This window comes from Muntiacus reevesi, chromosome 2 (assembly GCF_963930625.1).
Source record: "Muntiacus reevesi chromosome 2, mMunRee1.1, whole genome shotgun sequence".
Classification (NCBI taxonomy): Eukaryota; Metazoa; Chordata; class Mammalia; order Artiodactyla; family Cervidae; genus Muntiacus; species Muntiacus reevesi.
The window spans coordinates 197,331,748-197,345,715 of NC_089250.1; the positions used below are offsets into that span (position 1 = coordinate 197,331,748).

Genomic DNA, 13,968 nt, shown 5'->3' on the forward strand with positions numbered 1-13,968 from the left:
GAACTGAACTGAACAGATGTCACATGAATGAACAAGAGCAAATGAATAGAAGGAATGATTTAACCCTGGACCGACACATGCTGGGATGCCCGTATTTATAGGCCTTCCTGCAGGTAGGGCAAACCAACTCTGCACAGCAACCTCTATCAAGTGTCCTTTCTAGTTACTGCCTACTAGATCCTTCCCCTCACACTCTAACTCCCAGGATCCAAGTAAGACCATACAGCCCACCTGTTGAATCTGATGAGCTCTTGCCTTAGGACAGTGTTCATGGATTCTTCATAGACCACAGGGTACAACTTCATGACCAACTCCAAGTCAAAGTCATTGGGAAGCTTGGAGAGTATGTCCTGGGCCAGCTCCTCAACCACTTCCTTAAAGTGTAAGCATTAGAGAGGTGAATGAGAAACAAGACCTCTGTGCTGTGACATTGTCCAAGTAAACCTAAGGCAGAGAGCATTTGTCTTTTTTAAACTTAGTCTATAGGAGCTTCTTGGGAGCTCTGCTACAGAAGCCAATTCTGCCTTGAAGGTAAGGAGGCTACCTATGCTGGCCCCAGACTTAGGGAGGACATTGCCTCTAAGCCAAACAGTGAGAGTCCTGGCCAGAGCGAAGGCCTGAGGGTTGGGCAAGGAATTCCGGCTCAGCCAGCCTGGTAGCCTCAGGGAAGTGCTGAACCTTGCAGAACTCCTCCAGTCTTCAAGGTCACTCCTGGAAGGATGCAAAACCTGCAGATATGCAAAGCCAACTATATGCAAAATCCACAGCTGAGAAAAGTTGAACATGGGGTGGCTTAGAAGTTGGAGAGGAGAAGAGAAGGAAAAGAAAGAACAGGCCAGAGTCAGGAGATGTGGTTTTGGGTCTGGCACTGCCTCTGGGTTTATGAGTGCCTTGAAGTGGGTCACTTCTTGTACGGTTCATTTTGCCCTCATCTGTAGACCAAGTGAAATGATCATAGGAGGCACCCAAAATGATTCCAGGTGTCTCCAGGACTTGGAGAAATAATATTGAATCACATGGTAAGAAAGTCACTCTCTTGTCAAGTTTTAGCCACCTTTTTGTTTTCATTCCCTTCAAGGAAAAAGTCTCAGGTCAGGTCAGGACTAATTAAATGCTCTGTAACACTTGTTGATCCTCCTCTTTTCCCAAGGAGCCAGCAAGACCTCAGCAGCAGCAGCTGGATGAACCTAATAATGTTTAACCTTCATTTTCTTTTTGTGGCTGTCATGACTTTATCGAAATGGTACTGGATTTGTTTTCACTTACGATCCTGATGGGCAGTTTTTAAAATGGTTTTAAGCAAAAGAGATCTGGTTTAAAATATTATGTAAATGGAGTATAGATGATGTGTGGATATAACAATGAATCATGAAGGTTATATAGGAATGACTGACATTTTAAGAAACCAGCTCAGTATCTAAGGGCTCTCAACAGTAAGACCAGAGCACCCATGCCCTTCCTCAGGGGTCTGCCACACCTTCGCTTTTCTTTCTTCTTGGTCTTCACCCATAATCCTGCATGCCCACTAGAGGGAAGATTACCTAGGAAATTGAATTCAAGGCTGGTTACCTGAGGGGACTTGCCACTCCCTCCTGATTGCCTAGGGAGGGTCAGGAGCACTCCTTGAAATAGCTGGTTGGTTTCCTGGTTGTCTTTGGTGATGTCAGCATTCTCATGGAGGCCAAACACTTCTGGGTGGGCTGTGATAGGGAGGGTCCTGAGATAGTCGATATACGACTGGAAAGAAAATCTTCAGTTAATGTAAGTTCAGGTTCTTGGGGTCCCACAGATCATCCAGGGTTTGGCCAGACCAGACTCACATAGAAATCACACTGTTTCGGTAGCACAGGCCATATACACACACATGCACACACCACCAAGGCCAAGACATCACAGGCTTTCCCTCCTACAGGTTTCTGAACAGTGAGTACGAATATGAAGGTAGATGGGTTATCTCCCCTCCCACCTCTGCTGGCTTCCTTCCTGCTCCACCAGCAGTCTTGGCTTTGGAGACAAAATTGGATTTGGATTCAGACAGAACTGGCTAGCTCCATCCTAGCTCCATCTTAAACTAATTGTGTAAACCCTGAGCTAGTCACCCGAAAGCCCAGTTTCCGTATCTGCAATTGGGAAGATAAATGAGGTTATGAAGGAATAAGGCCTTGGTATATAACAGGTACTTGATAAAAACAAGCCCTTTTCATCCTTCAGATCTCTTGTTTTCTTCTATTTATCATTCTCCCATCCAGTTCTTCTGTCCCTCCCTGTGCCACCTTCTGAACCTTTGTTTTCAAGTACAGTTTCCAACCTATTCACCAGCAAAGCTTCATCTTAGCCATCCCTTCCTTTTTCCCCCAGATGGACCCCATATTTGGAAAAATCTTGTCTACCAAATGCCTAGGATTCACTAAATAGTAATAATGTCTATCTTGTAGGCTTTTTGGAAGATTTGAAATAGCTTATGGACCCAAGTCAGGAAACCCAAGCTATCCCTGGGCCCTCCTTGAATACAACTGCAACCCTAACCACATGGAGACTGGCAAGCTCCTCCTGTCCCTTACCTGGTAGGAGCCATGAGGAGGGATGTAGTAAGTGTCTCCAGGAGCAAGAAAGTAATGGTCCTGCTCGATTTCCTTACAGTAGAACGTGGACAGAAGGGATAGCAGGAGCCTCCTATCTTTGTCATCTGTCACTCTGCCTCCATAATTACATTCCCCTGGGGACAGCCAACAGAAGAGGTTGAATCCATAATGAACTTGGTCGTTAATCTACAGGGTTGCTAAAAACCATGCTCAGCTTAGTTTAAGACTAGGCCTTTTTGGTATTATGGTTGCTACAAAAATAATACATGCTCCTATATTAGAATTTAGAAAACAGCAATAAACTGAAATAAAAGCAATACTGTCACCAATTATTTCAACTAAAGTAACTGTTAACATTTAGGCACCTTCCAGATATTTGTCTGGACGTTTGTGTATATTTGTACATATATGTGAAAAGCAGTATAGAAACGTGGTTCAGGGTAAGAACTGTGGCATGAGACAGTACTGAGTTCCAATTTCAGCCAATTTCTAGGCTCCAACTTTTGCCACTTATTAGCAGTTTCTCATCTGTCAGTAAGAGATAACTGCATACCCATCTTACATGGTTGTGGTCAACAATACTTATAAAACATTTAGCACAATGCTTGGCATATAGAAGACATTCAATTACCACTTTCACAAATTTGGAGAATTGAGATTATCCATAGACACTGGTTTGGGATATGACTCTCCTATCCCAATCCTCATCATCAACATCGTTCTCTGTAACTCGGGTTTCTACACTCAGATTTTCTACAAAAAGAATTAGGTAACTCTTTTGAGGAGACAGCAACCCAGGATGCATTTTCTAGCTGGATCAGATTCAATAGTATGTGTTATCTGATATTTGGAAGTTGGGAACAACACATTAGTCTGAAAGGAAAAGACACATCTGTGTGTGTGTGTGTGTGTGTGTGTGTGTGTGTGTGTGTGTGCGCACGCACATACAAAGCCTCTCCTGAAGGGTGGGTTCATTTCCAATTCCAACCATGCTAGGAAGGGGCAGGCTATGGACATGAAGCAGGAAGTATGACAAGTTGAAGAGGCTTCAGCTTCTCTTGGCATTGGAGGGGTCTAAATGACTAAGAGGAACATCTTGGTGGCTCATAACAGGAGAAGTAAGAGACTAAGGGGGCGTTCATACCTACTGAGTCATCATTTGAGCCCTGCGGAAACTGTTTTACCTTAAAGCACCACCTAGATCTCTCTCTGTTGACTTCTCAGGCCTTCAGCAAAATTTAGTGTGAACATTATGGTTTGTCCCAGCTGTAAATAGGTTTATGATGACACTAGAACTACAGTGTTAAAGGGAGAGTGGTTCCCCCTGAAGTCAGCGTGGCAGTGCTAGAAGGAACCAAAGAGGGGCTACAGGTGAAGGTAAACCTGAGGTGCAGAGTCATGGTTCAGGGTGCCACCACCCCTCCCTCATCAGCAAATTTTACTTCAGGGGATACCTTTAAGGCCCTGGGTTTTATGTTTATGAAGGAAGGTGCATTTCTTTACTTACATAGCTCTTCTTTACAGCAAGAACACAAGTTTCTACAGAGATAGGATATGTCTTATATCTCTTCAAGATTTCCCATTGGCTCTGCCACAGGGCTGGGGGTACCAGATTAAGAATGTATTCAACTTCAGTCCATCTATTTAGATCACCACTCTCCAAACAAGACCTATCTCTTTGGTTAGTTTGTCTCTTGGTCTCGGAGCTCTAAGAGTGTTCTCTGTCTAGTTCTTTCCTTCCAGGCACATAGGAAGGTTACCCTTCCCTTCTCCTACACTTCCCTCATTGCAGTGAGGTGTGGCCAGGTGACAACTTCTTGCATATTTAATTCCCAACATGAGCTCTTCAGTGCTACCCCTGTGGCAGTGACCACACCAGTCTATGTTGAGATGGTGGCATCAAAAGTTGGTAGAGCCTTTGCCAACTGTGCCTCTGATAGACAATTAGAATGAACAGAGACCCTCGCCAATTCACACCGGACATGTATAACAGGATGGGCAAGAAATAGACCTTTGGTGTCTGACATCCTTGAGATTTGGAGATTGCTTGTCATCTCAGCCTAACTAGTCCATCCTGATTGGTACAGTTGGGAAGTGACTATCCTCAGGCCAGCTGGCACAACTGGGGTGGGTTCGTTTATGAGCTGCAGGCAGTCCAACACTAAGACCACATCCCAGGACACTAATGCACTCATTCTGTGATCTGAAGAAGAGCTCTGGGATGTGCTTCTGTGTGGCCTGGAATAATGGGAATATGGCTTACTCATTTAGAAAAGTTCTTTCACCAAACTAAAATCCACTGAACTTATGTTGTGCATGTCACTTGGGGTTTTGTTTAAGGGGACACTATGCTGAAGTAAGGTCTGTGTCACCTTTTACTTTAAACTGAATTTAATCACTCTAAAGCAGAGTTTCTCAATCTTGGCATGATTGACGTGTTGTACACTGGGTAGTTCTGTGTTGCAGGGGGCTGTCCTGTGCATTGGAGGATGTTTAGCAGCATCCTGGCCTCTACCCAGTAGCACATCCATTTAGTTGTGACAACAAAAAATCTCTCTTCAATTTGTCAAATGTCCCTTAGGAGGTAAAATCACCCTTAGCTGAGAACCCCTATGCTAAGATCTTGGTTTTGCCAGCTGTAAAACAGGGTTACTAACATGAAGCTTATAAGATTACTGTGAAAACTGAATGATGTAGACAGCGCACCTGCCATTTGACTGGGGAAAGGATCCAGAGTTGAGGGAGGAACTTGTATGTGACCTAGAAGATGCCCAGGTTTTTCTTTTGAGCTGCACTTTGATTTTGGCCATAGCAATCCACTCATTTAGACCATCTATATTTTATCTCCTCTCTCTAGGATTACATGGTATTTTTCTTAAGGGCAGTGACCAAGTTTCATATATTTACATTCTTCCATATTATGTACCGGTATATATTGAATGGTTAATAAAAGACTGCTGATGAATTGCTTTAATACAAACCAGCAAGTGTCATTTTCACCTCAGGGTATCTCTGCTGGAAGCACTAGCCTTCCTTTTTTTCACCACCCACTCCCACTTCTTCTTCCAGTTGTAAAACTCCTACTTATCCCTCAAAATCATCTGTAATGCCTTAAGGAAGTTATCCCTAATCATCCCCACCCTATATCTGAAATTTAATCATTATGCTGCCTTTCTACTTTATAAATGTTTCTCTTATTGAACTTACCACTGTATTGTCATTTATTTTGTTATATTTCTCTCCCTTTGTAGACTGTGCACCACTTAAGGGGAAGGATTGATCATGATTTTTTTGTTTTTGTTTTTTTTTTACAATATCCAGCATGGTGACCAGCATCAGTAAGAAATCAATGTTTGTTGAAAGCATAAGTGGGTAAACGAATGGAGATGGGAGCAGAGGAGCAGGAAGGTGGAGCATAATTGTTGAGGTTTATGGTTGCCAAAGCCTCCTCCCATAAATACCTGTCAGATAGGTCAGAGCATCAAATGGCACCTCCTTGTAATCATTCAGAAACATCTGGATCTGTCGCATACTAATCCTCAGATCAGATTCGTTGAATTCATAAGGAATATTCCAACCTGCATGAGGCAAAGATGAATTAGATGCTTCAGGGATGAGAGCTCTTAATTCCCACCCAGAGATTGGGTTGGCGAAGTTAAACATCATTATGGATCAGTTTCAGTTCCATGAATATTAAGCACCTTGCCAACTATTAGCTTTGACATTTACTGCCAGCGTGGGAGACATTCTGCTTGAAAAAAGCATCCATTCTAAAGTCAATTTCCTTACGGATCTCCCCATTTGTTAAAGAAGACGTTACCATCCTGGGATTTGTGGAATGAGGATTATTCACCCCGGCTGAAATACCAGGGTAATGCATAGAATGCCAAAAATAACACTAAAGCATAGGTAGAGAGCAGTATCTGTGATTGGGCAATACTGAGTTAGCTTTGAGAATTCTCCTCCTTGCACTATATTTCCAAAGTTTATAATGATAAATGCCCAGTGGGGCTATACAAGTAACATAAATGTATGAAGCAGGCCTGATGTAAGACAGTAGGGTGTGGTGGGACCGGCATTCAATGGAGATGTTTAATTTCCTCCTAAACATTCACATTTAAATTAAACACAACAAAAACTTGGACTTCCCTGGTGGTCTAGTGATTGAGAACCTGCCTGCCAATGCAGGGGACACAGGTCTGATCCCTGGTCCAGGAAGATTCCACATGCAGCAGGGCAGCTAAGCCTGTGTGCCGCAACTACTGAGCCCATTCCTTAGAGCTGGTGCTCTGCAGTGAGAGAAGCCACCGCAATGAAGAGTAGCCCTCACTCGCTGGAACTAGAGAAAACCCTCAGGCAGCAATGAGGAGCCAGTGCAGCCAACAATTAATTATTTATTATTAATAAATAAATTAATAAATTTTTAAAAACCCCAAAACTTGTGTTCTGGCAAACAAAACACAACGGGGCAGTTGACTATAAGCCAAATTGTTGTATGGATTTTGGGAGGTTAGGCATGGATGGAAAAAATTGGTGTGTGAGATGCAAGTGTGGAGGGAGTGTCCACTTTGGCTGTCTCATCCCTGAAACCCAAGTGGAAGAGTCAGGTGGTGTGGTGCTAACTGGGACAGGTAGAAGGAAAGAGAATGTTCTGAGAGAATCACCAAGAAGACAATTTGCCTCTTTTGGTAACCCCCCAAAATTGCTAAGAATACCTTGAGGTGGGTCATTTCAAGAAAAGAATTGGAGGTAGCCCACAGGATTAACAATGAGAAAAATGATCCATGAGAAATGATATGGGTATCCATCCATTCTCCATGAGAAAAAGAATCCATCCTTAAAACCATGGTGACTTGGGATCTGTATTTAGTTTGATGATCTGCTTCAACAAGAATACTAAATCACTTAAGTTAGGCCATGGATAGGTTACATTAATAAAGAAATTTATGTTTATTTTTTTTCAAGGAGAAGCACAGACAGCTTTCCCATTTGTATTTCTTTCATTGTTATGCACATGTAAAGAGAGCAACCTAAACTGTTATAAATTACCTGGTGAAAATTCCCTGAAATATGGCCATTGTACCCAAGCTAGGCAAATACACACTAAAGGGAAGGGCTTTCGATCTCATTATCACATAACTTCAGTAATTAGGAGACCTCTGATTCTGGAGCATCACTTCTTTCCCTGACCCTGATCCTATTCTGGTTATAAGGTTGCCAGACTTATTAAAGAAAAATATACGGACACTCAGTGAAATTAATTTCAGATAAACAACAAATCATATTTAGTATAAATATGTCCCAAATATTACATGGAACGTATTTATACCTTATCTTTTTTCTTACACCTTATTTTACTGGCAACCCTGAATACAAACTTGAATGCATTTCTGCATCTCTCTGTGATCCTTCCCCCAGCAATCCAGGTACGCTGTCATCTCTCACCTAGGGGTCCAAAGTTTCTCCTCTCTTGAACGATGGCATGGAAGAAGCAAAGGCCAAACAATAGCTTTTGCCACATCACTGCTTTGGTACAGCTTTGGAAGAACACGGGGTCTGAGATGGGGTCATTGAGGTAAGAGCGCAAAAGATTGGCCCGGAGCCCTTTAGGGGGCTCATTGGTCATTTTAATCCCATTCTGGAGGATGCTGACTGGAAACTTCTCTGATGGATAGCTGGTTAACCAGAGTCTAGAAGAGCAACAGATCCAATTATTTAGAGCAATGTAATACATATATTTAAAAACAGTAACAAAAAAATAACTATCATTTTTTTTTTATACTCTGATAGATGCTGAACCCAATGCTAAGAATTTATGTCCCTTCATTTACTTTAATCCTCACAGCCAACCTCTGATTTACCACCCCCTTTACCAGTGAGGAAACAGAGGTATAGCAAGGTCAAGTGGGGTCTTCAAGGACACACCTTGTTTCTTGCTTCCAGATCACTCACAGTCTTGCTGCTGGGGGTGTCAGGGGCGGGGTGGGCGGTGCAGAGGAGGGGAAGGGAAATGGGAGCTGAGGAGGGGAGAAAAGAGAAGCAAACAATGCCAAGAAGTTTTAAAATCAAGACTGCAGGGAGGGAGGGAAGTAATAGGCTGTGGGGATACATGGGGTGGAGAGAGCAAATGTCTACAAACTATTGCCAGGGAGTCAAATCTAGCCTTAACCTATTTTTATAAATAAAGTTTTATTGGAATAAGGCCACACCCCTTTATTTACAAATTATTTAGGGATGCTTTCATGCTACAACAGCAGAGTTGAATAGTTGCATTTGACAATATGGCTTGTAAAATTTAAAATATTCACTATCTGGTCCCTTACAGGAAAAGTTTGCTGACTTCTGTCATAGAGGCCAGCGGCATTTGAAATGGGTCTTGAGAATATGGAAGATTTTTTTTCTTAAATGATAAAATTTTACCTATGTTCATAAAAAAATGAGAACATAGGTAAAAGTAGTAAGAAATATATATATATACATAAAATTTTACCATCTACAAGTTAACATGTTGGCATATTGTCTTTCATTTGTTTTTCTTACTCAGGCTCAAGTTACATACGTACTGTGGCATCCTGTTTTGTTTCATTTTTGTGGGTTTTTTTTGCTAGACATTAGAAAGGTTTCCAACAGGCAGATTTGGGGGATGAAAAGTCATTAAAGACACAGGCTGAGCAACCACATGGAGGAAGAAAAGTTGGGGATGTGGTCAGGGCTGGTGGGCAGCCTGCTATGGTCCAAGCACAGGGCTCAGAGGGGAAGGAGAGGCCGTAAACTGGTGGCCTATGACCTGACCTCAGTTTGCAGCTGGCTGATGTTCAACTCTCACCATGCAAACCAATACAATGCTGCAACATATTTTTGAAGTAGTTGCCAACTTTTACAAATCTAGGGCTTTCTTTTAAAATTCTAGTTTCCCATCTTTCCTTTAAAATAATCAGAAAATCTGGACACAAGAGGCCTTCATGCCTGCTTGGCAACAGTTAGCCGTCATTAGACAGTAGTAGCTCATCTCTACAGGGCATGTGCTCTAGTTTACCACAGTCCCCACCACTCATATTCAACCGAGGCTGACTGCCCATGATGATAGCTACTGCAGTGTGGAAAGTGGAATATTTCTTGTGCTCAATCCTCTTAAGTCATTTATGTTACATCACTGGCTTGCATAAGTACTTAAGCTTGTGACTTTGGGGTTAAGTTAAAAGTGAAAGTGAAGTCGGTCAGTTGTGTCCGACTCTTTGCGATCCCATGGACTGTAACCTACTAGGCTTCTCCATTCATGGAATTTTCCAGAAAAGAGTACTGGAGTGGGTTGCCGTTTCCTTCTCCAACTTTGAGGTCAAGAAGTCTTAGATGTCAATATGAATAATTTTTCTTCATTGAGTATGTAACTGATAATAAATGAAGCAACTCAGCATCCCATACAAAATAGAATTCTTGAAATTAATCGATTCCCTCTTAAACTTCTACATTAATTTTGTATAAGCCTTACATGAATACAATCAACTATGGTCTAATCTGGCTTTGTAAATAAACACCAAACACTTTTCTATTTTCAGGCAGACATAACTAAAATAAAAATAACTAGCAAACTAGCATCCTTTTCCTATGAAGGACCAAACAGTAAGTGGTTTAGACTTTGCATGCCGAATAGTCTCTGTCACAACTACTTGAAGCATAGAAGCAGTTGTAGACAATATGTGAGTGAATATGATTATACTTCAATAAAACTTTATAACTCTATTTATAGACACTGAAATTTAATTTTATATAATTTTCACATGTCATGAAGTATTACTCTTCTTTCAGTTTTTTTCAACCATAAAAAAATGTAAAGCTATTCTTAGATTGCAAACTGTACAAATATAGGCTGCAGACTGGATTTGGCCATAATTTGCTCACCCCTGGTCCAGAATAAGATGATCACTGAAAATCTAAGTTAAAAGACTTCAAAGCCTATCTGGTTCATCTCATCATTCTCTAAATGCAAAAATTTAGGCCTAGTCTTGCTGGACTTTAAAGTTCATAGAAAACAAATGGCTGCTTCCAATATTGATTAAAATTCCATGGATCTCCAGAAATAGAAGATAGAGCAAGTAGCTAGACTACAGGTGGGATTTTTTTTTTTGGACCAATAAGTTTTAAAACTAATTTGTTGGTATTAAATCTATCTTTTCAGACACATATCACATCACCTCCCTACAACAGTTTCTCACAGCATATACCCCAGAATCACAAGATAACTGCTTGGTGTTTCCTCTGCTTTTACAAATGCTGTCCCTTTTGTATGGAATGGCCTTCCTGGAAAATTCCTATTGATCTTTCAACACTCAAAGCCTTCCTCAACTTTTCCTTCGTTTTCCATTCTTGTTTAAACAAATATAGCAGGTACTGCATGGTATCAACATTATGCCTTCTACTAGACTGAGAACTTCTTCTTTTTTTTTTTTTTTTTTTTTAAGACTGAGAGCTTCTTAAGGGTTGAACTGTAATTTGTTTGGATTCCCAGTCATTACCGTGACATCTGGAGCTCAAGATTGGGTCCCAGAGGCACACTGGTGGGAAAACATCTCACCTAAATCCCATGTTGGTACTCTCAGGAACAATCACCTCCTCACAGATCTTCTCCAGAGCAGGCATCCAGCTTGTGGCCAGATGACAATTCTGTAAGACCACCCAGGTCCCATCTTTGATGGCATTGTTGATCATTTTGGCAGCAATAGGGCCTTGGCCTTGGCCAAGGGAGATGGTCTGTGTTTTGGTACCTCCCATGCCAAGATCATCAGCAAATTTCAGCAGGCCTGAGATCAGGAAAAAAAAGAACTTTTGAAAGAGAACAGGCTACTTAAGACCATATTAACAATAACAACACAGAAGAGGGGGTTTACATTTCATTTTTACTGGAGTATAGTTGATTTACAATGCTGTGTTAGCTTCAAGTGTACCACAAAGTGAATCAATTATACAGATACATGTATCCACTCTTTTTTAGATTCTTTTCCCACATAGGTCATTACAGAATATTAAAAAGAGTTCCCTGTGGTATACAGTAGGTCCTTGTTAGTTATATATTTTATATATAGCACTGTGTATGTCAATCCCAATCTCCCAGTTTATCCCTACCCTCCTTGCCCGCTGGTGACTATATTTGTTTTCTACATCTATGACTCTATTTCTGCTTTGTAAGTAAGTTAATTTAGGAACTGGGCTTTTACAAACTTACTAGGAAAACTGGTATTTGGACAGTGAAATTTCGAGTAGGTCTCTTTCACATATCTCTTCCTCAGAGGGAGCCAGTGTTATATTTTTTTGTGAGTTTTTTTTTCTTTGATGATTTTTAGGTGTGTGTCTTTTATGGTCTGCCCCAGAGACAATATTAATCTGCTAGGATTGCCATAACAAATAACTAAAGATTGGATGACTTAAACAACAGAAATTTATTTTCTTTCTGTTCTGGAGGCTAGAAATAAAAAATCAAAGTGCTGGAAGGCTTGGTTTCCTCTGAGGCTTCTTTTCCTGGCTTGTTTGTGGCCATTTTCTCCTCACATCATCTTCTCGTTGTGTCCTTGCATGGACTTCTCCCTGTCAGTGTATCTGTGTTCTAATCTTCCAGTTATATTGGATTAGGACCTACCCTAATGACCTCACAATTAACTAGTTAAAGACCTTATCTCCAAATACAGTCACATTCTGAGGTATTAGGAATTATGTCTTTAACATATAGACTTGGGAGGGGCAAATTCAGTCCATAATATCCCCATAATCCTGGGGGGTATTAATTCTCTTAATTGTTCAATGTGCTGATTATCCCTTATAGTGATGTGTTTCCTCATGTAGATTGTAATTTTTCTTATTGTCAGTTCACAATCAGCAAGTTTGTGTTATTCTGTGGGAGACTGACATGCCGTGGGTTTAAGGGGTGCCCTCACATAACAATTTTGCATATACAAACACTAGTGTCCCCAGGGTTTCCCCATTCTGGATCAGTTTTACAGGAAAATTTCTCAGCTTGAGAATCCCATACCACAGGGTACTATAAGTCTAAAACCCTCAGCTGCAAGTAGCCTAGGCTTGGTATTTTAATTTCTCACCGAAGAATTGTAGCTTTTTTGTTTTTACCCAGGCTCTAGGCCAGTGACAAGCTTCTGCATTGCTTCCTGAGTCAGTAGCCTAAATTTCAGACTTCTATGGGAAAAAAATATGTGAATTTGGAACAAAAAAAATAACACTTCTAGAAATGGAAAGCATTGTTACTGAAGATAAAAATTCAACATGGAAGTGTTAGTCTCTCCCATCGTGTCTGATTCTTTGTGACCCTGTGGATTGTAACCCACCAGGCTCCTCTATCCATGGGATTCTCCAGGCAAGAATACTAGAGTGGGTAGCCATTCCTTTCTCCTGGGGATCCTCCTGACCCAGGGATCAAACCTAGGTCTTCCGCATTGCAGGTGTATTCTTTACCATCTGAACCACCAGGAAAACCTAAAGATCACATGAAGTCCTTCGAGCCATGGGTTCTATCCTTGGTCTGGGAAGACTGTCACAGAGCAACACTGAGCCAGTGCATCACAACTACTGAGCCTCATGCACTGCAACTACTGAAGCCCATGTGCAAGAGACTGTGTTCCTCAACAACAGAAACCTCCTCAATGCACTGCAATGAAGAGTAGCCCCCGCTCGCTACAACTAGAGAAAGCCCATGTGCAGCAATGAAGACCCATTGCAACCAAAAAGAAATACATTTAAAAAATTAGCATTAAAAAAAAAGCAGGTCGGATGTAGCCAAAAAGAGAATGAGTGGAAAGTAAGGTCTGCAGTCAATGATGTACTCAGTAGTGACAGGAACCCTAGGTTTCCAAATACCATGACCCAATAAAGGAATTGGAGTTCCTTGGAGAAACATTTGTTCAAGATAAGCCTGAAAGATATATGGTAGTTCTACACAGCAAGAAAGTTATCAAAACCACTGGGGTTATGTGAAAAGCATATAGCCATGGAGGTACTCCTAATTCTAATAGGCCAAAGGATGAATAATCTGAACATCAAAAAGAAGAATGACAGGAGTGGAGTAAAACACTACTATATGTGAAACATCCACTATGTTAAAACCCAAGCACTAATAAATGCACCAGAAAACCACCTTCTTATTGCTTTCATTACTCTGAAAGCTGGTAAATAGAGCATGAGCCAAGAACCTTTGCTGCCTGAGTAAACCAAAGAGTTGATAAAGAAAAATTCTTTATGGAAGAATTCCAGCCAATTTATGAGGGAGGAATGATAGAATTAAATTCTCATCATTTTGCAGTCCCTAATGAAATAATGCATCTGGGTAATGATTTTCTAAGGCCAATAAAACCATTAGGCCATTGGTTCCCAACACTGGCTGCAT

At 41.2% G+C, this 13,968-nt stretch overlaps 1 protein-coding gene across 1 annotated transcript in view; it reads right to left on the reverse strand.

Annotated features, from left to right (window-relative positions):
• The window catches only part of DNAH3 (dynein axonemal heavy chain 3), a 241,660-nt gene that overhangs the window by 11,096 nt on the left and 216,596 nt on the right, over positions 1-13,968 (reverse strand). The window contains exons 54-59 of the mRNA XM_065924469.1: positions 11,155-11,380; positions 8,028-8,272; positions 6,044-6,160; positions 2,562-2,716; positions 1,570-1,737; positions 232-374 (exon numbers count right to left, since the gene is read on the reverse strand). Coding sequence (XP_065780541.1) covers positions 232-374; positions 1,570-1,737; positions 2,562-2,716; positions 6,044-6,160; positions 8,028-8,272; positions 11,155-11,380 — 1,054 coding nt within the window. The remainder of the gene's footprint in view (positions 1-231; positions 375-1,569; positions 1,738-2,561; positions 2,717-6,043; positions 6,161-8,027; positions 8,273-11,154; positions 11,381-13,968) is intronic.